The following is a 26,395-nucleotide window of genomic DNA, read 5'->3' on the forward strand; positions in this document are numbered from 1 at the left end:
AATTGACTTTCAAGAGCAGGACTGTTTTTCACATCCAAAGGATTCCGTGGGACACAAAAGCACTCAGGTGCTAAATCACCACCAGGCAGATCAACTGTCGTGCACCGATGTGTAACACTGTGACAGGTACTTTGTACACTTGCCCACGATCAGACTGAATCAACAGAGCCAAAGACGATAATTGCACCAAGAACCCTCTGCCCTTGTCCATGGGATCCTGCCTCTCCCGTGTGCCGTGGCCCAGGGCAGCCCTGCCACCTGAGTGACAGGCAGCGCGGCAGAATGGGCGCTACCGATTTGTTTTTACTCCGACGATATTCTACCAAAGGGATAAACAACCAAGACTGACCATTGACTCTGCTTTCTGCTTCAACTTTTTTGCCTCCCTCATGTGAAAATCTGCTTGTTGTCTGCAAAAGAAGAGGAAAAACCAGGGGTGGGTTATCTGAGCTGAGAATCACTAGACCGGGGCAAGACTAAGGGAGCGAAAGAGGAGGCGGGAGAGGAAGAGGAGGGTGAGCAGAGAAGCAGAAGAGGAAAGGAGGAGGGGGGGACAGAGGAGGTGGGGGGAAGAAGGCGTCTGAAATCTTACTTGTCGGACTTCACTTGCGGTTTCCCTGGTTTGGAGTTACCATTTGGCAACGAAGGCACTGGAAAAGGGTTTGCAGCGTCTCTGGAAGATCCCTTAAACACAAAAATCAACACACGGAGTATATTAGTTTGGTGCAAAAGTAACTGCGGTTTCGGACTGTGAATTTTAAATCATCATAACTAGGCTCAATCCAAACAGGAACCATTACAATCAACACATTTTTGCCAACGAGAAATAAATTTTGTTTATTCCTGTAGCATAAAAATCCGTACTTTCGGATTCCACGAACTCTTGGAAAGCATTTTCTGCATCTTGCTGGTGGTGGAAGCCTTTTCCCTGCAAAAAGTTGTCGAGATGCTTGAAGAAGTGGGAGTTGGCTGGCAAAGGGTCAGGTTAATGTGGCGGAGGAGGCAAAACTTCGCAGCCCAGTTCTTTCAGCTTTTGAGGCGTTGGTTATGCGACGTGTGGTGGGGTGTTGTTGTGGAGAGGAATTAGGCCCTTTCTGGTGACCAATGCCGGCTGTAGGCGGTGCAGTTTTCGGGCATCTCATCGATTTGCTGAGCATCCTTCTCAGATGCGATGCTTTCGCCGGGATTCAGAAAGCTGCAGTGGGTCAGACCGGCAGCAGACCACCCAACAGTGGCCATGACCTTTTTTTGGTGCAAGCTTGGCTTTGGGAAGGGCTTTGGAGCTGCTTCTCAGTCCAGCCACTGAACTGGTGTGGCTGGTTGTTGTATAAAATGCACTTTTCGTCGCATGTCACAAGCCGATCAAGAAATGGTTCGTTGTTGTGTACAAGAAGAGAAGACACTTCAAAATGATTTTTTTGATTTTCGGTCAGCTCAGGAGGCACCCACTTACTGAGCTTTTTCACCTTTCCAATTTGCTTCAAATGCTGAACAACCGCAGAGTGGTCGAAGTCGAGTTCTTCGGAAACTTCTCGTGTAGCTCTAAGAGGATCAGCTTCGATGATTACGCTCAGTTGGTCACTGTCAACTTCCCATGGCTGCCACTGCGCTCCTCATCTTCAAGGCTCTCATCTCCTTTGCAAAACTTCTTGAACCACCCCTGCCCTGTACGTTCGTCAGCAGTTCCTGGGCCAAATACGTTGTTGATGTCACAAGTTGTCACCGCTGCTTTTACGACCCATTTTGAACTCAAATAAGAAAATGGCTTGAATTTGCCTTTTGTCTAACATCATTTCCATAGTCCAAAATAAATATCAGATAGACAGCAAGTAATAAGTCATTAGCAAAAATAAAAAAAAATAAAAGGCAAGAAATGAGCATTAAAATGATGTGTAACAACTGCATTTAAGACTGTATTCCAATGTCAACTTTCAACAATGCTAAAACTGCAATTACTTTTGCATTAACCTACTGCAACATTTAAGATCATTGTCCTTGAAGTATCATCCCTCTTAGTCCAAAATCGTAGTTCAAAATAAGTAATTTCAACACTGCACACTCTGGCTTGGTCAAGCACTTTCCTAGCTCAGATTCAATCGAAGCGGTAGGTTCTATTTGTACTGCGGACTCAAAAAGATGTTAAGATAAGAATGTAGGAGAAAGCAGATAACACACAAAGCCAAACATAACATTTTTTCTTACATAATACACACACACACACACACACCCTCTGCCAGATTAACAGGAAGAGAGGAACATTTGAAAAAGTAGATATTTTTCCCCCGTTATAACCAGTGATGCAAATATTTGAGATCAAACATTTGAACCGAGAACCAGGGTAAGTAAATCATTTCTTACTGCAAACCATCCAGTAGAAAATTAGAACAAAAATCTATTCTGATTTTTCACCTCTGAATCCTTTAAGAATAAATGGACAACTAAATTTTTGTATATTAAGTACCTTTCTCCAAAAAGTAGAATCTTAAACCCAAACAATTCATTATTGCATTTTTTTTTTTTTTTTTTTCTGAGACAGAGTCTTGCTCTGTTGCCCGGGCTAGAGTGAGTGCCATGGCGCCAGCCTAGCTCACAGCAACCTCAAACTCCTGGGCTCAAGTGATCCTCCTGCCTCAGCCTCCCAAGTAGCTGGGACTACAGGCATGTGCCACCATGCCCGGCTAATTTTTTCTATATATAGTTTTAGTTGTCCATATAATTTCTATTTTTTTTTTTTTTGAGACAGAGTCTCTCTCTGTTGCCCAGGCTAGAGTGAGTGCCGTGGCGTCAGCCTAGCTCACAGCAACCTCAAACTCCTGGGCTCAGGGGATCCTCCTGTCTCAGCCTCCCGAGTAGCTGGGACTACAGGCATGCACCACCATGCCCGGCTAATTTTTTCTATATATATTTTTTTTTAGCTGTCTATATAATTTCTTTCTATTTTTAGTAGAGATGGGGTCTCGCTCTTGCTCAGGCTGGTCTCGAACTCCTGAGCTCAAACGATCCGCCCACCTCGGCCTCCCAGAGTGCTAGGATTACAGGCGTGAGCCACCGCGCCCGGCCTCTTTCTATTTTTAGTAGATACGGGGTCTCGCTCTTGCTCAGGTTGGTCTCGAACTCCTGACCTCGAAAGATCCTCCCGCCTAGGCCTCCCAAAGTGTTAGGATTACAGGTGTGAGCCACCTTGCTCGGCCTGCATTATTAGAAGTAATGAATAGTTCTCAGGTACCATCGTGCGGAATGTATTTTACTTGGGAACTTAGAAGTACAGCAACACCACATATCCCCCGTTTTACATAATACCTGCCACCCCCACTTACTCTGTGTTCCGTGGAGCTTCCGGAGCCCTTCCCCTCGACTTTTCTGTGCTTGGGAACGGAAGAGTCTTTGTGGTTGCTCTTGCTACTGCTGGCACTTTTGGGAGGGTCCTGGCCACAGGCGTCTGCTTCCCGCCTTGACCTCTTATGTGCAGGCTTGGCTGGCTTCTGGGAGGAGGTGGCGGAAGAGGAGGAGGAGGAGGAGGAGGACACGGGTGGGGGAGGAAGCATTTCCTTCTTTGAGGGCTCTGAAGAGGGCCGGGGCGTCCTGGAGGGAAACGACATAAAAAACTCAGCTGAGGCAGAACACGAGTCACACGGCTTAGCTGTTCGGTTATAAAGGACAAACCGGCCACTGGCACAAAAGACTGTGCACGAAATCATGTTGCGAAAAGGCTGAATTTCAGGGACTTTTTGATGCCTTTGGAAAATCTAGCCCTATCTATTAGTAATAAATGAAGTCGTATAATTTTTCACTAGGCTTGCAGAGTGTGCCAACGGTCCCAACTTCCCTAGCCGGTCCCGACCCTTGTCCACTAGCTACCCCCCATCCCGCAGCCAGCTGTACTCGCCACCCCGACACCCCCCCAACATCTGTTGGCTCCACCTGGGGACACGATGCACTTGTTTTTGTCACGTCATTTTGTGAAGCACTTTCTTGAATAAATCAGAGATGAAATAATTGCTTTTTATATTCACGCTGTCCTGGCACTGCCACCTGTCACCCTTCTCCCCAGCAACAGGCACCGAAGGGTCCTGCAGAGGCTCACTCATCTCCAGAAAAGAACGTGGAACCCTGGCTCCCGGGGGCCACAGGCGGGCTCCACCACCCAGGAAGAACTCTTTGACTTTAGCCCAATAATTTTATCTCTGCGTCTCTGTTTCCACTTCTGCAAAGGAGGGATGACAATAACAGTACCTTTCTTATTTTCCTTTAGAGAAAATATAATTCCATATGTTTAGGAAACTGTCCACAGTAAAAATGCTTCTGACAAATCTAAGTCTGCTGCCAAATGAAAGGTCCTTATGGATGAAAGCAACACAAACTCAACACGTGACAAAACAAGCCCTAAGGTTTACTGACACCCTGATTCTACTGCAGAAGAAGAACTTACGACTTGAGCGCCTTCGAGGTTAGGCTTTCCTGATCTCCATACTCACTTGGTTTTAGAAGAGTCTTTGTGGGAGGAGGAGGAGGAGGAAGAGGAAGAGGACTGCGATTTGGTTTCTTTCTCCAGTCTGACTTTTTTGTTATCATAGTCTCTTTCGGCTTCACCCTGTCATTATAACACAACAGACAAAGCAAATTGTTACCAACATAACTGTACAGACGAGAAAGGAAAGAAAATACAGAGAAGGCAAAGAGGGGACTTGAATACGTGACAGTATGTGATGTGGGTGGGACAGGGGACAAACAGTCCCGATTTGATGTGATTTCTGCCTGAAGAAAGACCATTCCTCATACCCAGGAAAGGGATATGTCTAAATAGCTGACTACAAGACGACTAAGTAGACTTCAGCGTATCATCAGTGTTTCTCTAAATGTAAAAGAATCATTAAGACACGTATATTCACACCAAGTAACACAGAAGGTTTTTAGGAGGTTCCCCCCACTTCTTTCAAAAGAACCATCCACTTACACCCAATTCATTTATTGTTTGTATAAAATTCATAGTGAACTGCTTAAAGCTTGACTTGCAATGGAATATAAGTACAGTGTTGAAAAAGAAACAGGCTACGAAATCCTCTGTATATCCGACAGAAAGGGCCACAAAGCTACATAGCAACAACAAAAAAACAGTTGCTCTGGGATTCTGGCTAACATTTGCTCTCCTCCGTCGATTTAATTTTCTTTCTTATTATTTATTTATTTGAGACCGAGTCTCGCTCTGTCACCCAGGCTAGAGTGCCGTGGCGTCATCACAGCTCACAGCAACCTCAAACTCCTGGGCTTCAGCAATCCTCCTGCCTCAGCCTCCCGAGTAGCTGGGACTACAGGCATGCGCCACCATGCCCAGCTAATTTTTTGATATATAATTTTAGCTGTCCAGCTAATTTCTTTCTGTTTTTAGTAGAGACGGGGGTCTCGCTCTTGCTCAGGCTGGTCTTGAACTCCTGACCTCCAGCGATCCTCCCGCCTCGGCCTCCCGAGTAGCTGGGACTACAGGCATGCGCCACCATGCCCGGCTAATTTTTTCTGTTTTTTAGAGAGATGGGGTCTCACTAGGTTGCTTAGGCTGGTCGCGAACTTCTGGCTTCAAGTGACCCTCCCGCCCTGTTTTCCACCCTCCCCAAATTGTCTTTGTCTCTCTCTCTCTTTCTCTCTCTATATATTTATGGTTTTATTTTTCAAAAGATTTGACTGAAAAATGAAAGACTGCAAATATGATTTCAGTGGGAGGAAGGGAATTTGCAACTACAGAATTTAAGGACTTCAGACGCATCCATTTATAGCAAGTAAGGTGCAAACAAACACATTTCATCATTAAGAGAAGTCGTCTTCACAGCAAGTGTCTTCCTCGTGTTCCTGTGCTTGGCTTGTCAACACTCCTCAACGAGAATCTCACCCACAGACTTCACGGCAGCCTCCTGCCCACGGGTCTGGGTTCAGGAAGGAGGAGCCCACACACTGTCTGGCAAGTGGCAGGTGAGTGACAGGTGCGAGTCCTCCGGTTCATTCTCATGTGCGTTTAGAACAAAACTCCCCCAGTGTCAGGTCACCGAGTTAGGAATCTGGGACACCAGCAGTCAATTTAGGACAATCGCTAATAAGCCTGCAATCCTCTCTTAAGCTGTTAAAAAAAAAGAATTCTTCCAGTTAAGTGTGAGAGGTCCCAGCGCTTACCACTGTGCCTTCCTCTTCTCCTGAATTTCTCCAGGAGAAGTGCATAAATCAACGTGTATAGGCTCCAGGTCTGCCCAGACACCAAAAAGCAGCCTAGCTCCTATAAAACGATGGGAAATAGAAAAAAAACGTGCCCTCCCTTCTCCCAGCGTCCTGCCAGCCAGCCCTGCCCGGACTCCTTTGCAGAAACACTTTTATTCATTTATGCATCGTCCTGTTTCAAAACGAGTTCGTTCAGGGTTGGCTTACAAAGACACTTGCTTTGAACCTTGGGGTGTGTGCAGAAGTGAGAACATTCAGAAAGGAAGAGGGCAGGCTTGTCTGAAGTCAAAGTGACTTCAAAGGCAGCGCGAAAAAGGGAATGTAGTAACTTTTATATTGATTCAATGTTTTTTATTCATGCATAATAGATGCACATATTCTTAGATGGATTAAATGTTCACATTGTAAAAATTGTTTTGTAGCCCATCCTTCTGTAGGAGGTAATATTTTAGATATATCGGATTCGAGTTATTAAAATTATTTTTTACTAGTTTTCGGCCGGGCGAGGTTGCTCACGCCTGTAATCCTAGCACTCTGGGAGGCCGAGGCAGGTGGATTGCTTGAGGTCAGGAGTTCAAGACCAGCCTGAGCAAGAGCGAGACCCCGTCTCTACTAAAAATAGAAAGAAATTATATGGACAGCTAAAAATAGAAATAGAAAAAAAATTAGCCGGGCATGGTGGCGCATGCCTGTAGTCCCAGCTACTCAGGACGCTGAGGCAGTAGGATCGCTTAAGCCCGGGAGTTTGAGGTTGCTGTGAGCGAGGCTGACGCCACGGCACTCACTCTAGCCCGGGCAACAAAACGAGACTCTTGTCTCAAAAAAAAAAAAAAAAATTATTTTTTACTAGTTTTCTTTTCCATTTTTCTCCTTTTGTAGTTTTTAACATGGCTACTAGAAAATTTAAAAATTACATACATGCTCGCATCTTATGCCTGCCAGACAGCACGGTTCTACGTGCTAGACACGACCTGCAAATTGGGTTCTGCACTTCCCATCAGCCAACACAAAGAAATTACGAACACTCTGGGTAGAAAAAATAAATCGGTTCCTCAGGAATGCAATCACTGTTACAGAAGGTGGAGGAAACGCATCGCGAGGGACCAGAGGAGGAGACAATCCATGCGGTCAGCAGGCACATTCTAAATTCACAATTGACACGCACCAGGAGACCCCACACCTGCTTCTCCCGTGAGCACGGGCCAGTCGCGGAAGCCCGGGGCGGCTGGCTGGGGCCCTGCGCAGCACACAGCCCTCCGTTCCATGGCTCAGCGGCAACGCTCGAGGACGGCCAGCGGTGGCGGAGAGAACAATCAGCTGGAAACGATGGGGTGACAATAAAACCCAACCACCGGTACCAGCAACCCCCCTGTCAATCGGACACCGAAGGGGCCCAGGGTACCCTGTCACCAAAGGGCCCGGTGAAGTCTCTTGCATTTTAGATTTCAGACCGCACAGCTGGGTCTAGCAGGCATTGCACGAAGATGGGAAATTTATCTTCGGGAAAAGTCAAAATTTGCTGAAATACCCAGATTGACATTAACTTGCATACGAGGCAGTTAGGAAAACACATTTTTTCTTTGCAGTTTTGATGGCTGGGAGAAAGCATCCTTTTTAAAAGGGAAGCTATCTCCAGGCAGTTAATGACACACACAGGTCCCCAGGGCAAAACTAAGCATGAGCCACCCACAAGGCTACTTGAAAGAAGAAAACACCCAAGTCCAGAAGTGGAATGAGAGTTGATGTTTGTGTATTTTCATTTTCTAGGCTTAGCACAGGCGAGTTGCTACTGGAAACCAATGTGGCAGACCCTACAAACCACACGCCCGTCAGTCCCCACAAACTGGTCAGGACTCTGGTGCCGCCAACTGGTGACTCGAGAGAACAGCCGACGAGGAAGAAACACCAACTTCAGCGCTGGCATTTAGTGACCGTGTTGGCACCGACGGGCATAGTACGCTTTACGTTGGCATTTGGCAACTTAGAAACGGGTAGGCGGGTAGCAAGGAAGCCACTCAACTCAATAAAGCAAAAATCCTCTTCTGCTGACTCGCTTAACTGTCGCGATCGAGCCTGTGGCGGGCTTGGGGTTAGTGTTCCTTCTGTACACTGCGCCCTCGGAACTTTGTCACCTTCTGCCCGGAACAGTCACAGAGGCGTCCCCCCGGCTGGCGCAGAAACGAAGCTTCGCAGCCCGGGGACACGGCTGAGGTCCCTGACGGTGGGACTCACAGAGTTAAGTCAACGGCTCCAGGAAAGGGTCGCTCGAGTCTGAGCCTCGCACTGCGGGGTGGTGAGAAATGAGACCAGAACCCCAAGAACATGACCCCCGGGGATGCAGGAGGCACGGCAGGCTCTAGGTCTCCAGGGGTCAAAGAGCCGTTGGAAGATGAGATGAGAACGGTCTATCCCCAGATCACCCCCAATTTCAGGGAATTTGGTTTAAAGTCTGGGCTTCAGAAATCCTCTATTTCCACAAGGCTGAGTGTCGCAGGGTGGGGCCCGCACGTGCCACGGAGGAGGCTGCTGGAGCCCAGCCGGTCCTGACCTGTCGGGTCAGGCAGCCCAGGTGTCTGCCAACGCCGCTCCCCCCGCAGAACGTGGTGACGGGGGGGGGCGCGCAGCCGTAGGAGGACGAGATGGCCTGGCCCGGCAGTCTGCGTCTGTGACACGCCGCCAGGGCGGGGGTGGCAGCGGAAAACCATGGCCGCTTTTCCCAGAGGCGACACTTGCTTTGTGCTGCAGAGTTTCTGACAGGTGGAAAGACGCGGTCTGCGCAGACGCAGTGACGTGGGTGCTCGGCGGTGACACGGGCACACGGGGCACCTGCACCAGTGGCCGAAAGGGAGGAGGATGTGGGGGCGGCGGGGACGCGCCTGGAACCGCCAGCCAGCGCGCTGACCTCGTGCCGCTCGGAACACAGAAACTCGCGTGCGGAACAGGGACGATGGCTGGGCCGGGGGTGGCAGCGCACCTGGGCCGCAGACCTGCTTCCCCTGGGCAGCCAAGAGGCACCGGCGCCTGTCTCCACCTCGTCTATCGAAGGCAGCGGCTGGCCGAGCGCCTGCGAAGGTTCTTCCAGCGCTCACGTGCTTAGACCCTATTATCTCCCCCAGAGGAAAGCGAACGAGCTTGGCGCTCGTGGAGCACAGAAAACTGGAGAAGCGGCCTGCTGGGAGACTCAGGGACCTCCCTGCGATTTGCCCTCTTTCAGTAAGAGGACGACACAAGGGACACCAAGTCCCAGCTCACACCAACGACAGGAGCAGAGACCTACTGAGAAGACAGGTTATTTTCGCTGGGGTAAGTACTACAGAAAAGGGAAATTAATCCCATTTTTCTCTTTGGTAAAGGAACGCGCACAGATGTCAGAATGACCTCACGCGGCCTCCGCTCATACAGGCACACGGTTATGACGTTCGGCTTAGGGGAGCTAACGGGCATGAGGAAGTCGGCTGTAAGTAGCTCTGCAAATTGTAGGTGTTGATTTTCCAAACCCTGGATTTTGAAGGATAACGGGGGATGCTGATCTGGAGAAATAACCCAAGAAAAAGACAGATCTTAGATAGAAGGACTGCACCAACCATTCCAAGGAACAAAAAGTACCATACTTACTTCCCTTCCTTGGCCCTCAAAACACACATAAATGATGGCACTGAAATTTATTTCCTACAAATGTTGAAGTTTCTTGGTCAGTAAAGCAATTATTTAAAAAAAGGAAAAGACAAGACTTGAATGAAGTACTTCCTTATTTGCCTAAATGACTATTCAGACAGATGATGCAGGCCGGGCGCGGTGGCTCATGCCTGTAATCCTAGCACTCTGGGAGGCCAAGGCGGGAGGATTGTTTGAGCTCAGGAGTTCCAGACCAGTCTGAGCAAGAGCGAGACCCCATCTCTACTAAAAGTAGAAAGAAATTATATGGACAGCTAAAAATATACATAGAAAAATTAGCTGAGCATGGTGGCGCATGCCTGTAGTTCCAGCTACTCGGGAGGCTGAGGCAGGAGGATCGCTTGAGCCCAGGAGTTTCAGGTTGCTGTGAGCTAGGCTGACGCCACAGCACTCTAGCCCGGGAAACAGAGTGAGACTCTGTCTCAGGGAAAACAAACAAACAAAAAAAGACAGATGATCCATTTATTTGACAGGCAGTCTACTGTGTAAGATGACCGAGTACAGTGAGGTGTCATCTATCGGTGCCGACACCACCACGGAGCTCACACAGAGTCCTCTGCACGCTAGATGCGTTTTTAGAACGTGCAGAGATGCGTTTTCAGAATGCATCTAGTGCATCACAATTGCACCGGCCTGATTGAGTCTTACTGTATATCGTGATTCTCAACTTCAATTTTTTTTTTCTCCAAATCTAAAAAACACAGGCTTGGTTTAAGAATTATATAAAAAATATGTAAGTTGGTATTTCAGAATCGACACTGTCATCAGGTTGCTGAAATCCAGCAGCGTATGTAAAGAGCACTGTGAGGGCCTGCCCATTCCCCTCAGTTTCTCCACTTGTCCTCGTGACCTGTTCCTTACCCACCCCTGTAAAGTGGTGAAAAAATTCATCCCAGCCGTCAGCCACCAGTAACTCTTTCTGATCACTGTCGCACACTTGTCAGTTTCAAATGGCTTCCAGGGTCTGTAAACCCTCTGAAAATACGTGCTACATTTGGTGCCAGGAGAGGGACACTCTCTAAGGGGCCTTTAAACAAAAACACTAAATTCCCCTAACGCAAAGGATTAGGAACAATCTTCAGTTGCTCCGACCACATCTGCGGAGAGCCTTTTTTTTAGTGTTCACGCTTAAAATGAAGAAAATGAAAAAAGTCTTCACCATCCAACCGTAAGGCACTGTGCTTCACAGCAAAGGGCCGGGCCACGTGCTGGTGGCCACTGGCGGCCAGGGAGCCCTGCCCACGCAGCCGAGGCACGGCGAGGACAGGGGGACGGTGCCGTACAGGAAAGGACTGGAGATTAACGTGTCCACGATCTCCCACCTGGAATCCAGTAGGAGGAGAAAAAAAAAAAAAAAAAACCACCCACAAAGGACACATGACTCTCCTCTCTGATCATGAAATAAGTATACAGTTGACTGGTTTTTGTATTTATTTATCTGGAAGTTTCTAAGTAATGTTGCTAACTAATAACCCACTTGAGGAAAGGAATTCGGGCTGCCTAGGTCAGTGACGTCTGAACACTGCACACCTGAGGCATTTTTTAATCCAAAGGGCCAGCTCGGCACGATCCGGGGCCCTGCTGCAAGCTCTGCCCAAGTGGCTCCCGGCTCTGACGGGCACCAGGACTGCACGAGGAATTTAAAGACTACCAGTGGGGGAGGGGGACCCCACCACCACCACCACCGGAGCTGAAGCGGCCCAAGGTGACTGTATCGTGTAGCCGGGCTTTGGAACGCGTGGGTCTGACATCAGTCCTGCCAGTACTGACAGGTGAGCGACCTGTCCCAGGGCCTGACCTTTCTCAGCTGCCTGCCAGGGCTTTAAAGAAATCACACACTCGATTTCAATAAGGGGAACATTGTTTCTGCACGCGCCAAACAGAAAGATAAAAGAGCTGCCCTTAGAGGCATCCAGCCAAAGCCTGGGAATGGCTTTCGGAGGGCACAGTTCTTACAGTAAACAGGGAGAGCTACAAGTTTCCCTCTCTAGAGCTGTGAGCAACACTTCTAGATTTGCACTGGGGCACGAACTGGGCTGACAACTCTCTCGGGGAATCCTCCAATTTCTGTCATTTCCACCTGGCAGGGAAGCATTTTAGAAGAAAATACTTCTCTTCACTCCAGCCCGTGCAGAAGGTCAGCACTGGAGACGACACACAGGACCAGGGCAGCTGGGAGACACAGATGATGGAGGGTTCCCAGGAGAGGCAGGTAAATGAGGGTTACTCTCTTTTTTGGAGACAGAGTCTCGCTCTGTTGCCCCTGCTGGAGTGCAATGGCTTCATCGTAGCTCACAGCAACCTTACACTCCTGACTTTGAGCAATCCTCCTGCCTCGGCCACCCAGAGTGCCAGGATTACAGGCGTGAGCCACCGCGCCCGGTCAATCAGAGTATTGTTGAAGTTATCTCAGGTATAACAGAGATGCAGATATCTTTTTCCTAAGTAGGTCCAGCACAATTTCCTCCACAAAGTTTTGTACCTTTCACACACAAACAGCCTCATCCCACTTTAAAAAATTTAAGGTTTCTGAAATGAAACTATGCCCTTTTCTAGCTGAAATAGCACCAGCAGTCCCCACCTGGTCCCATCCCATCCAACCTGCCCACAGCAGCGGTGGTGGCATTGCACACCGTCCGGTCTCACGCGACAAGGTTCTAAGAAAACGGTCGCCCTTTACTATGCGGTAAAGTCGTGTCATATTTTTAACCTAGAGGATTAATGAGTCGAATCTCAGACTCGGCAGCAGGCTTCGTGATCTTTTTTCCCTTTGTTATTCTTAGCTCAACTTTCACAGCTGACTCAGAAGTTTTTCACGTACTTAGAGGGGTGTTAAAAGTTTTATTCCTTCCCAGCAGGATAGCACTGGCCCTTCTTGTGGCTTTGTCTGTGTGTCTTGGGCAGGTGGGCTTGGGAAATGCCACTGGGGAAAAACCCATTCTGCTTTCATCATTGTGACAAAGCAAAAAATACATCAAGAGCCCAATGATTCAAAATAAAGGAAAGAGACTAACATGTACAAGTAATAGAGGGTCTTAAATAATGCAGGAATTTTTTTTTTTTTACTATGTCCATTCTACATGTCCAAATGAAAGTTCCAAAAATTATAACGTGACAGATGCGAACATTTTGCCATGTACCATAGCAGCCTATCTTACTCAACAAGATATCCCATCCACACATTTAATAATTCCAATGAGGTGTTATATGGTCATGAGTTAAAACACGGATGTAATATCGGTATTCAAGATCATACTGCAAGAGTAAAATACAGCACAGCACTTCTGTTAATTCACAACACGAATTTACACTTCAGTTCATGTAAGATCATAATTTTTAGGGCAAACCCTAACAGGCCAGGTGGTAAATGCCAGTGTTCTCAGAATAGATAACAATGTACCCCAAAATGCTACGTTGTCCTAAAGGAAGCTATCGTCTCCAACCCTTGCCCACCCAGCCAGACTGAGGAAGGCCAGTGAGACGTGTCATCACCTCCCGCAGAGTGAGAAGCTTCAAAGACCGGACAACGTGACTCTGGTAGGAGGAGCCACATGTCACCAAAGCCAAGATTTCCAGCCTCTGCCAAGACAACTCAGAGCAAGGGCCGAGCAAAGACCCTGCGGCGCCAGCAGCAGGGACGTTGCGGGGACATGCCCCGCCGCGGTGGAGGGCGGCCTCCCCACACTCACCTTTCTCTTTTTGGCCAACTTGCTCGAGGTGTCTGAGCCTCTCTTCTCAGAATCGTGCTTCTTCCCCGTGGGCGGCTGCTTGTCTTCGGGTTTCTTTGGGCGGCTCCCCTTCCCGGGTGGCTGGGGGACCCGCGAGAGGAGGTCTAGGTTGATCTTCACCATCAGGCTTTGCGGGGGAGGAGTGTCCCTGAGCGGCGAGAGCAGCCTGGTGTCTCTCGGAGGCAACGAGAGTTTGTCTTTGCGGCCGTCCTCCTGGACGACCACGGCCTGGCGGCAGCCACTAGTCCTGCCGCCGCCGCCACTGTGGGGTGGGCCCTGGCTCTGAGTCAGGGGGACAAGAGCAAACTGCCCAGGGCTCCTGTCCTCCACATCGTCCTTGGTGGCCTCTGGGCCGGCAAGCGCCTTAGAGGGGGCCGGGATGGAGCTCTTGTGCTTCTTCTTGTCGCTGGCGGCGGGCGCCGCCGGCTTGGGCTCTCTGCTGCCTCCAGCCCGGGGCCTGCCTTTCGTCTTCACCTTGGGCTTGTCTTTGGACGTCTGGTCTTTCGGGCCGCAGGGCGGGAGCCCGGGCTCGCTCTCCACCTGTAGGCCGGCCTGCGCGGCCGCCGGCGCCGGGGCCTTGGCCGGCTTCCTGGGCTGTTTGGTGCCCACCGTCTGCCTCTGCGGGGGCTCCTGCTGGGCGAGGGACTTCTGGCAGCTTCTCTTTCCAAGCTGGGGGTCTTCAGAGGGGACCCGGGGGGCTTTGCCTGAGCTTTTGGGGGGAGGATCTTTGGATTCAGGACGCTCCTGGCTCGAGGCGCTGCTGTCGCCGCCGCCCTTGCTCTCCTGGCGCCGCCGCGGGGGCTCTGTGCTGCCGGGGCCCTCGGGGGCCACAGCCGGCTGGCTGACCTTGGTCAGCCAGTTGTCCAGCTGCCATTTGTTTGTCGTTGGCGGCTCGGGCTGAAAACAAGAAAATGGGGACAGTGTTAACCGACCCATGATGCTAAACGCTTTTGCGTCAGTCACCCCCTGCGCAGGTCGGTCCCAACCCAGGAATTCACGTTCTTTTTACCCTCAAATTGTAAGTCGAATATTATAACAATTAGCTCTTAAAATAATCTTCAATTTTTTTTTTTAACTTGAGAACTTTGTCATAGTAGATACTGAGTTATAGGCCACTGTCACCTGCTGAGAAATCTTTGTAATACAAATATTGTGTTCTAACAGTAATTATAGTATAAACAGAACTGACACATTTTGGCCTGTAAATTACTCTATGGGAGAACAACAAGGGGAAATGGAGAATAAAAAATCCTCTTATCAAGGCTTACTCACTAGCCACCTGTTTTTGGAAGGTGGCTAAGGAATAAGCTAAGTTTCAGTGATTATGCCTGGGTTTCACACTTTGTCTTTTTTCTGACACACTTTTCAACTGAAAATGACTTTCCTTCAAGAATTGACATCATTTCTTTTGCTTAAAAAACATCACATGTTAAACATGTGTATGTGACAAGGTTATCAATGCCTCACAGATATATTCTGATTTTCAAATTTTACACCTCGATTAAAAGAATCAAGTGAGGTCACATTAGGCGAGCATTAGTCCCACTTGGAGTCTTTAAAAGTCAAACATTAAGTGTCTTGTTGCAGAAAACCTGGTCTGAAACAGCACCTATGTTTCTAAGACACACAGGGAGACGCGACTTTAAGGGCAGTGAGATTGTACGGATTACCTGTACCATTACTTTGGTCAGTGAAAACAGAAGTTTCTGGCCTCTACTGTCACTTGAACTTTCAACTTTGTTGCTAAATTAAACTACTGACGCATCCCACCATGTCTTACGAGGCTCTTAGACCTTATCCACAGAACGACAGAGACCCTTTATCTCCAGGTCCCACTACTGTATCTTGCAATACGGTGGGGTACAAGATATTTGCACATTCCTGTAGGTGTAGTACTACACTTACAAATTTTCTATCACATAGGGTGATATAATCTAATAGTGAATGGTGATTGCACTTATTTTAAGGGCAGTACATCACCGGCTTACATGGTTCTCTAAAGCTCCATTATACACTGTGTACCAGGAAGTTAATTGAAAGATATTCCACATGGAATTTAACTGATTAAATTATGAACAAGGAGACCACTCCAGTAGGTGGAGGATTTTAAGGGGAAGACTGCTGATAGTTTTCCCAGTGGAATATCCCAAATAATTCAACCCACAAAAATACGTAGAACATATGGATACGACATAAAGGCTTTTTGGTCGGAAAAGAGGTAATAAACGATCAGGTAGGGCTTAGTGTGATTGTAACAGAATTAAGAGGAACTTTAAGAAACCCAGGGAGGACCATACTTTGGGCAGCAAGATGACTGCATCATTCCTTTCTTTATTGCCTACCCCAAACTGCTGCATGTGAAAACACAGCTCCTTTGTGGCTTCCTTCACTGACATCAGCTGTATACCTGCTCTCGTGAATTTCAGGGCAGGGAGGCAGGAGAGCAGGAAATCACTATGACGTGGCCAGGCATTTTTGCTACATGTAATCTACATCTGCATTCAGTATTCTAACAAGGCAGGAGGATTGTGAAGGATAGAGAAAAGATTGGCTCACAATACCTTCTTGTCAAACACGATTTCCTGCAAAAACTTTGAGGGTGTAGCAACCAGAGTGGTTAACTGACGGGACAGGGTAGTGAGACCCATCACTTGCCAGGCATGTTGGGAACCAGTCCTGCACACCCTTCCTCAGGAAAGGGATGGCTGTGTCTCACCCCCCAAGCTATGCTGACAACTGCACACCCATTGCTGACACGCTCTTTAGGAGAGTGTTTATATGTGAACCAAAAGGCACATTGTTCCTGGTAAAAAAAAAAAAAAAAAAAAATAACATAGCCTTTTCCCCCTACCGGCAAAACAGGGCAGGACTGAGATGCATTGAGTCGTCCCTGAAGGAAATGTCCTCGTTTCAGAAATAAAACATTTGCTTCCACTGTGGTCCTAAAAAATGCCCAGAAGGGAGACTAATGGCCCAATTTCAGGGCAAAATTGAGTTGTTGTGCCAGACAAGGGGGAAGGAATCTTTTTTGTGTACCCAATAAAAAGTTGGAAAATGGCTAAAATTCCTTTAAGGTCAGATGTTATTTGGGTGTTGAGATGGGGCAAATATTTGTATAAGGGATTGATTAAAGACAGATCTTACAATAGATTTTTAGCAGCTAAGTGCCAGAGATCATCAAGGTTTGGGCTTCATTCCCCCCCCCACCCCCCACCCCGTCTTTGCTCACCCCTCCCCCTCCCTGCTCCCAGTGCTACTCAACCCAAACGCTACAAAATGCAGGTAGGAGAAAAGCATGATTATTTTTTATTAAGTATTTCAATAAATATTTGCCCATATGCCCTTTTGCCTCTCCTAATCTCTTAAATTGGCAAAAGTCAGCAATTTTGAGAATGAATAGTGGTTTTGAATAAGAAGTCTTCAGTTACGCACTGAACATGCCTCCCTTTTTACTAAAACTACATAGCTGCGGAGAACACAAGTGCAAATTTTTTTAAAAAGAACATTAAAGATAGAATAAAGAGGGAGAAAGTTAAAACTAGTATCTATGGCTCATTATGGAATTCATGTTATTCTCAACACAGGAGATTTATAATAAATGTAGGTATAGGTAGAGCAGGTGTTTAAAAAATTATAGTAGGGGGGAAAAAACAGGTTTCAGAGTTACATGGCTAAGGATTTGAAAGTCAGTGCTCCTAACTTCTTGACAGACAAAAAGAGAGCTACCAGACTTCAGGGCTGGTGGGAGTAAAATCAAACAACTGATGGAAAAGCTCCCCACTAGGCAATCAACTCACTACCGAAGAACTGGACGGTAAATAGAAAACTAAGCAGATTCCTGAAAAATCAAGAATGGAATCACGTTTTTCTAAACTTAAGGAGCAAAAAGGCAACGTGTCCACGTATTTTGAAAAGCTGAGAGTGACATGGTAGAGCAGACACTGAACTGGAATCTATTATGGCTGGTTTCCAAGTTCAGCACGAGCCCACGGGCATGCGTGCAACGTTCTAGATCTAAGATCACTGGGACAATATCAAATGAAATGAATTAAAAGGAAGCCGTATGTAAGAAGCAAATTTCACAGCATTAAAAATAGAAGAAGTGGATGAAAAAGCTAAATCCAGTATCTACGGCTGATTATGAAGTTCATGTTACTTTCTTCTTCTTCTTTTTTTTTTTTTTTTAAGACAGATTCTTGCTCTGTTGCCTGGGCTAGAGCGCCTTGGCATCAGCCTAGCTCACAGCAACCTCAAACTCTTGGGTTTAAGCAATGCTACTGCCTCAGCCTCCTGAGTAGCTGGGTCTACAGGGGTGCACCAACATGACTGGCTAATTTTTTGTTTCCATTTTTAGTTGGCCAGCTAACTTTTTCTATTTTTGGTAGAGACGGGGTCTCACTCTTGCTCAGGCTGGTCTGGAACTCCTGAGCTCAAGCGATCCTCCCGCCTCAGCCTCCCAAAGTGCCAGGATTACGGGCATGAGCCACCACACCTGGCAGGAAGCTTTTAATTTAGATCTAAGAGGTCTCAATCTAGTCTAGTAACTTCCTGAGCAATAAAATGTAACTATGTCTCATTACTACAAACACAGGGTTAATTTTTTTTCCCAAGTTTCACCTTTTCAGCCACATCTGTACCATTTCCACTTTATTTGAATTTTATTATTGAATTGAATTATCTTCTTTATACCAATAATCTAACCAGCAAGCAGATTTCCCTTATTAGGTGAAACAATGCAAAGATCTCACAAATATCAACAGTGGATATCACACAATGCGTGTGCATAGCACACGCAGCCTCCTTTTCCAAAGCACAGAGAAACTATTTCAACAGTAATCAGCATGATAAGCAAACAAGGAGTCCCAGAAACAGAGCAGTCGCTCAAATCCAAAAGGCACTCAAGTGCGGTTATGCTGATCCATGCTCACTCAGCCAAAAAGCACGGAGCGCTTATCCCGTGCCAGACACAGATTCACGTCTAACAGACAGTGACACCAGCCAGTTCCTCAGCCTCCGCTGCCCTCAGACAAGGCCCTCAACGCCCACTGCATGAGCTCCAGAGATATTCGGCTATTGCTCCAGTGGAACCGCTTTGCTTTCCAAACAGAGATAAATAACAGACAACCTCAATGTTTTCTTAACCAGAAAGCTTCCTTTCCTGGCATTCCCATCTTAAATATGCAGAATTTCTCTACACGGGCTGGCCTCAGTCACCAAAAATAAAATAGGAATGTCTTCGTCCCCTTTCACTACTTTCCTTCCCTAGTATAATGTTTACATTGCTACCCGAGGTTGGAGGGAATTTGGCAACCTTTTTTATTGTTACTAATAATTTCTCGTGCTCCGCAACCCAGTAAACAGCATAAACCCTCTAGAGAAATGTAGTGCCTGAGATTTCCGGTCTCAGTGGGTTCGTCTTTGCAGTATCTCCTGAGGGTGGACAAGCAAATGGTTGGCCCTGTTTTACCCGGGGCAGGAGGGAGGAGGGGGGAGAAAAAAAAAAAAAAAAAAGGCCTTGGCAAAACCGCTTTGCCATAAATTTAATAGCATGGCTTTCAGTGATTCAAAAATAGAACTCCTGGTGGCTTATTTCTAGTTCACGTTCTGCCCTGTGCTAAATCAGGCGGTCTCTCCTCTCGCTTTCCCTTAATTCACGCATTCCTAAAATTTCAAAAAGAATTCTCATTACTGTTAAAACAGCAGCCTACTGCAGAAACAAGTTTTCTTTTCCAGAAGGAGGGAAAATAAAACGGTGTACAAACACTCTTAATGAGTTGCTCTTCAAAACGACACCAGCAACGACGGGAGAACCTATCTGTCACTTTTAAACAGACATCTCTGCCAACTCTTCGCCACCAAACACTTGGTGAGCAACATGTAAAGAGAAACAGGTGGCTCTATGGCGTAGGGACGTGCCACCCCACGGGACAGAACTGCTGGGTGTCGTGGCCAGTCCTGGCCCACGGAACAGACTCCAGCCCAAAGGACGCAACGCGGCCGTCTGAGGCGGCCACCTCGAGGGGGACACGGTACCTCGGGAGCCGGGGTTTCTAGGGGCTCATTCTCCTCGCTGTCACTTGAGCTGCTCTCGCTCTCCGAGTCCGAGGAGCTGTCTGAGTCGCTGGTGCTCTCCGACTCCGCGCTGCTGGAATGTGCTGAGGCCACCGGTTCTGGGAGCGGCTGCGGGGCGCTGCAGAGCCACCGAAGGGTAAAATTAGACGCCGCCGTGCAAGGTGGGTGTCTCCCCTCCGCACCCCCTGCCCACCTCTCCGCTGCCCCACGGGGAGGGCCTCTGTGCCCGACACCACCGCGACTGACCCGTCACACCGGCAGAGGCCCACCGTGGTTTACAAACAGCGACAACCCCTTAAAACAATTCATCAGACAACTGCATGCAAGAGAAGCCTGTGGAATTTTACTCCTGAACATTTCAACTATAAAATATTTAAGTTAGAAGTTGGGCACATTATATCAAGGGTGGGTCAATGATGGTCTGGGCTGGCTGCCTGTTTTTCTAAATAAAGTCTTATTGGAACCACACCCACACATCTTTTAGGTGCTATGTCTGCTTTTACACGGCTGCATAAAATGCTACTCGGCACAGTTGAGTAGCTGAAATAAAAACTTTTATGGCCCACGAATCCTACAATATTTACCCACAAATCCTACAGTATTTACTATCTGGTCCTTTAAGTTTGCTGACCCCTGCTATGTATGTAACCAAAAGAAATTAATTTATAAAAGAAAAGTCAAGGAGCTAAAATCTTCTTATATTCTCTGCATGAGAACTAACTGTGTGGTAGCCAGAGACCACTGAATATGAAACAGTCTTTCCTTTGGAAGGTGAGCTCAAAAGCAATCTAATTCACACTTCTTGGGCAGAATTGTAAAATGGGCCATTCTTTTTGAGTGTCTGAGGGACTATTCTCCCAAAAAATCAGCCAAAGTAGAGATTACTCCAAGGTTTAAGAATAGGCCACGGAAAAAACACATTATTTACCATAGCACTAGACATACCTAAAATTTCAAAGCATATACTTCTTAATAATCTTAAAACCTCGCCCCAGGTGGTATTAAATCCATTAATATAATTAATAATAATTATAGATTAACTATAATCTTGAAAGCTTCCAAATCTATCTAAAATATTCTAAAAATAAATTTTTATCAAGTAACACATAATGTTAGCATAAAAATGAAATAATAATAAACTCACTAGTTGAGATAATTTTAAAGCGAACACTCTACCACTATGTCATTTGGTCACAGAAAAGCTGTATCAAGCGTGTCGTCCTTTTCACGTGGCAGCTGAGCAGCCTAAGCCACTGAGGGTGAGGACGGGATGTGCTCTCAACGTTTCACCTGCCTTCAGTTTATCCCCACCTTGGTTCTTCTTTTTCCTTTTCCTTCACTTTTAAAAGTTAGGCTACCTTGTCCTGTTTTGAGTTGTCATAATCCACCAGGAATTACTGAGCAAAATGAGATACAAATAAATAAGGGAATCTAAGAATCCTTAAGACTTTGCATAATTACATGGGCCTTCGTCTGTGTTAACTATAACGTCACCCGTACCATAGACAAGTTTCTTATTGCTGATCTTGTCTCTAAATGATGAGCACATCTCAGGGAGTAAAATAATTTAACTCTTTGTCCAAGAAAGGCAGGTATTTGGCATATTGAATCATTAAATTCGGTACCAGAAGAAAATACTATAAACGTAGCTCAAAATCGTTCCCAATTCCAAAAATGAGAGCATCTTTTTCTAAAATATGGCTGGCTTATTCTAAAGTGAAAACAGTGCCATTTCCTATCACACGAAAATATACTGCAGGTCCTTTTTTCAAGCAGCTAAAAGAATTTAAAAATTCTTACAAACTAAGAAAAGAGGCACAATGGAAAACGAGTTCTAGAAATAATTCAACTTTATAATTTTTGAAACATAGCAAACCCGTCACCCTTCATAAAAATAGCAGGCTCTTCAATCTAACTTTCCAAATATTGGTTACACAGTACTGATGATAAACTGTATTTTACGCTTATTTTTAAATTCTCAAAACCCTTTAACATCTAAATTTGCAATGTATCGGGGCAGAGGGACTCTTGCTTTTGTAGGATTGACAACCTCCGCTATCGGTTGATTTAAGCTTCCAAAATACTAAACAGGCACGTTCCTTTTACTGTGATGCTCTAACTCCTTCCCCACGAAGAAACTAGGAAAGTACTAAATAAGGCTTTATTTTTCCTGTTTGGTAAAAAAAAAAACAACACAAAAGAAACAAGCGAATGTTCTGCACAGATGGGGAGAAACCAGCACGGTACCTTGGAGGTGCAGATGAGGAAGGAGGCTTCTCCGGGGTCTGGGCATTCACATTAAGGGTGAAAAGGACCAGGAAAAGAACAAAAAAACAGGTTAGAATAAGCAGCTCAGAGATGTTAAGTGGATACATTAATAAAAGGATTCCTGGTATTAAGGGGTATAGAAAACTTACCTGCTCACTGTCACTGTCCTCGCTGTCACTAAGCTGAAGGTCATCTTCGAGCATGCTGGGAAGGGCAGGGACAGACACAGTGCGTGATGTGAAACAATTTCTAATAACTTTTTTTTAGCATGTAAATAGAAAATACGCCCAATGTACAAAACAGGGACAGGATAGGTATACGTTTTCTTTACTTATCAAATGCTTCATTTTCCTGGAAATGTAAGTTTTACAATTACAATATATAATTATAATTGGACAATTATAACAGAAACCAGTTCAGTGCAAGCCCCTTACCATCGCAAAACTCAATCGTTCACACATTGCAAACATTAAAGGAGAACTCCCACAAGGCAGGATTTGTTGGCAGCCTGAGACTAAAGTCCCCAACCCCTGGTCAGTGAAAACAGGGTCCATGCAAACAAACAAACAAACAAACAAACAAAAACGGGGGGAACAGACACAACTTACTCAAATTATTTTCTTCCATAGTCTCTAACTCAGGGGTGGGAAACCTGTGGCCTCCTAGGTCCTTAAGTGCAGCCTTTTGACTGAATCCAAATTTTACACAACAAATCCTTTTATTTTTATTAATATTTTTTTCTTCTACATTTTAATTTTACTTTTAAAATGACTATATTTAAAATACCAAAAAAATAAAGTAAGTTTCAACAAAATAATCCTCCTAGATTGGCCAACACAACTAGAACATTAGTAAACCGTAAGGGCTAAATTGAGGGCTGTTATGCTCATGATTTAGTTCTAACTGGCCCCACCTGACCGCACGAGGGCAGTTGGCGAGAGTTTATGCAGATCGAGTACACCAGTTTGTTACCAGCCTTTGACATAGGTGCACTGTGTTTCTATGTGAAGTGGAATTTGTGAACAGTTGCACAGCTCCACAGTATTTTTTAATTCTGTCTGCTTAAACGCCCATCATGTCAAAGAAGACCAAGAGAACGCTGAAGGAAGAAAACATTTTTTTAACGAGGATTGGGAATTGCAATATTATCTTCTTTCTGCTAAAGATAAGATGATTTGCTTGCTTTGATACTGCAATATCAACATTAAAGAACTTCAATGCTCATCTGCATTGTAACACTATAAGGACCACAGAGAGGGAGAGGCACGAAAGGTTGTATTGCAGAAATTAAGAAATGAAAAGCAAAAGCAAAGGCAATTCTTTCAAGCAGCAGTAAGACCTGGAAATATGCCACTGAAACAACTTATAAAGTAGCTTATATACTTGGGGGAAAAAGGGAAGACATTCATTGATGTACAAATTGTGAAAGAATGCATTGTTGAAGTTGTAGGATGCTTAGATCCCAGTAACATTTCAAAGTACAGATAGCCGCCTCTGTCAAGGAGAACACCATAACTGATCAGCAACATGAATTACCCTTCAACTTAACAGAACTTCATGTAACACTTCAAAAGGAAAATATATGTTATTCAATCACTTTGGATGAATCAACTAATACTACTGACTAGGGAAAGGTTTTATATTTCATTCGTCTCATAACAGATTTTCTTTGCTATGAAGAGTTGCTTGCTTTGGGCACTCTTGCAAACAGAACACTGGGGACACCTTCAAAAACTTTCAAGATAAATGTCATGAAGCTGAACTGAATTTGGTAAATTTAGTGAGTATATGTACAAATGGTGCACCTTCCATGACAGGAAAACATGAAGGGTTTATTGCACAGAATTTTAAAAAAGTATTAATAGATCCAGATGTTCTCATTTCTTTTCATTGTATCTTGCACCAGCAAAATCTCTGTGCTAACACTACTATTTTAGGTGATACTTTGCAACAAGTTTGAAGTACTGTTAACTATATTCCTACAAATGCAACATGGCATCCGCAATTTTGTAACATGCTAAAGTCGAACTATGAGGTATTCAGTGTGGATTTGCCCTATTGTTCTAAAGTGTGTTGGCACTTTTGAAGTGCAAGGACAGGTGTTAGCCAAAATTTTATCTCTGCAAAAACAGATAAATTTTATTAAGAACAGAATCAGCAGCGTGAATCACTGAAAGATTTCTATAGCAATGCAGCATTTCTGTGCAGCCCAAGGCTTGGGGACCACAGTGCTATAAGAATTAAATAAATATACAGCAAGATATATGATGCTGTCAAGACAACTGTCACCAAACAGTGCAGTTGTCTTCCATTTTTGTCCAAGGAACATCAATATTAAGCTCTATTTTTCACACGTAATAAATCACTCTCTTTTGTCTGCATAAACACTGATCAGTGGCAAGGACAGCAATACAAATTATATTGTTACCTAGAGAGTACATGTAACCTTACTGCTATCGTTCCGTTGTGGGGGAAAAAAAAACAGTTTACTCCCTCAAACTTATATTGATACTTATTTCTAGGCATTCTGGCTTATGATTAACCTAAATATTAAAAGCAGACATTTTCCAATCTGTATATCTATACATATGGTCAAGTTTTAACACCCTTAACCTTCTTCCAAGGAGATGCCCAAATATCAAAGGAAAGAATCAACTGCTGCCTCTCACTTCCCCCACATTTTATGAGCATGACTATTTGAGGAAATGCTATATGTAAAACTGAGAAGAAAAAAAAAAAAAATCTGGAGTATTAATGATGCTCCAAAAAGCAAATTATTAGAGGTTAAAATACTTCAGTATTTCTGCATGTACCCCTGTAATAATCTGACCAATTATTTTTACTGCAAACCCACTACCTACTACTGAAGTAATGAGGCATGGTTATTTTGGGAAACCTTGGTAAAAAAAATCACTAGATTTTCTAATAAAAATAAATGACAAAACTTGGCTCTTGGCAAACGACTGCCTACATGCACCACGGCAATCCTGCCAAGGAACTACTCTCACCAACACATGTACTAAAAACATCCTGTGATAAGTTTCTAAATAAAATAAAAACTGTTAGCTACTTGTAAATGTAGAGCTTGCTCAATATTTATGTAACAGAATTTAAATTCATATTTTAGCAAGGCTAGAAAATACAGCCTTCAGTCATAGGACTTGGCAGTTAGTAATCATAATGGTATACGAGAGAAAGTCACTCGACAGGTTTCCTGCGAAATGGTGGCTTGGCTGGGAAACACACAAACAAGAGATAAAAGATATATCTTTGCAATAAATGTTAGGTATAATACAACCAGAAAAAAAGACCTGGCAAAGTGTGTTCACTATTAACCACCACCAACAGAACTATAGTAAATGGACCTCTTTGTTTCTTAGTTACTGGGTTTGTTTTGAATAAAATTGATTTGTCTTAATTTCCTGTCCATCAATGATCATGTAATCCAACCATGCTTCCTGTTGCAAGCACAGGATTAAAAATCTCACAACTTTTTCTCCTTGCTACTGAATATCTATCTTCCTTTGGTGAATATACTCTCCTAAAGTGAGAAAGTCAGAGAAAGTTCTGACTTTTTAGCTCTACTTGCTCTTTGGGAATAACAGGTACCATGAAAATGCTATCCCAGATTCCGAAAACTTCCCCTTCAGAGAATTATGTACACAGTAACAAAACAAGCCTGCAGGTACAAAACCTATTTGAGACTTTGAGTAAAGAACGTGACCTCTGAGGGAACATTGTGAACTCTATCTCCAAAGAAACACTCAGAAATGACAAACCAGTATAATCATACCAAACCTATCCCCCATGTAGGATGTACTTGGGATTTACACACTATTTCAATTAGTCAGAATGTATGAGTGTATCTCACATGAGAATCAGCAGACATAGGAGTATTGTCAGTGTCCGCTGACCTGGCCAACAGTAACCACAGAATCTTCCAGAAACCATGGCTTCCAGAAGTGGGTGGCTCAACACAAACCAGCAGGCCGTTAGTAGTGGAGGAGGGAGTGGCAGTGAGGAAAAAAATATTTTTTAAAGTTTTTGATAAACATGTGTTGCCCCTAGAGTTTAAAAAAAAAAAAATTTTTTTACTTTTGTAAAAGTCATAACTAAGCCCTGCTGAGATAGAAAATTAATCACGAATGCCATTGTGGTCACTGTGGTTTTTTTTTTTTTTAAGTATCTATAGAGTTGAGGAAAAGATAGCTTGATGACAGGTGAAGGATTTTTAGCAATAAGGATAAATGTTAAGGGAATCATCTGCTAAAGTCTGTTTCACCAACAAGTATATTTGAGGCCAAGCACGTATTACACAATATGAAGACAGAGGAGGTGAACTACAGCACACCTGGGTAAGCACCTTTGCACTCACTAAACGAGAATCCAAACCTCTTAGACCCAGCCTCGTTCATAACAACGAGACCTAGGTCAGGAGAATGAGGGGCCCA

General features: G+C 45.2%; 1 protein-coding gene across 3 annotated transcripts in view; it reads right to left on the reverse strand.

Annotated features, from left to right (window-relative positions):
• AFF1 (ALF transcription elongation factor 1) overlaps nucleotides 1–26,395 on the reverse strand; it is a 182,598-nt gene that overhangs the window by 10,924 nt on the left and 145,279 nt on the right. For all 3 annotated transcript variants that reach the window (XM_069485366.1, XM_069485365.1, XM_069485367.1), the window contains 8 exons: nucleotides 22,094–22,148; nucleotides 21,924–21,961; nucleotides 19,638–19,794; nucleotides 13,566–14,501; nucleotides 4,476–4,591; nucleotides 3,318–3,582; nucleotides 593–684; nucleotides 350–410 (listed from right to left, as the gene is read on the reverse strand). In XM_069485366.1, the coding sequence (XP_069341467.1) occupies nucleotides 350–410; nucleotides 593–684; nucleotides 3,318–3,582; nucleotides 4,476–4,591; nucleotides 13,566–14,501; nucleotides 19,638–19,794; nucleotides 21,924–21,961; nucleotides 22,094–22,148 (1,720 nt within the window). The remainder of the gene's footprint in view (nucleotides 1–349; nucleotides 411–592; nucleotides 685–3,317; nucleotides 3,583–4,475; nucleotides 4,592–13,565; nucleotides 14,502–19,637; nucleotides 19,795–21,923; nucleotides 21,962–22,093; nucleotides 22,149–26,395) is intronic.

This window comes from Eulemur rufifrons, chromosome 13, assembly GCF_041146395.1.
Source record: "Eulemur rufifrons isolate Redbay chromosome 13, OSU_ERuf_1, whole genome shotgun sequence".
In the NCBI taxonomy this organism is placed as follows: Eukaryota; Metazoa; Chordata; class Mammalia; order Primates; family Lemuridae; genus Eulemur; species Eulemur rufifrons.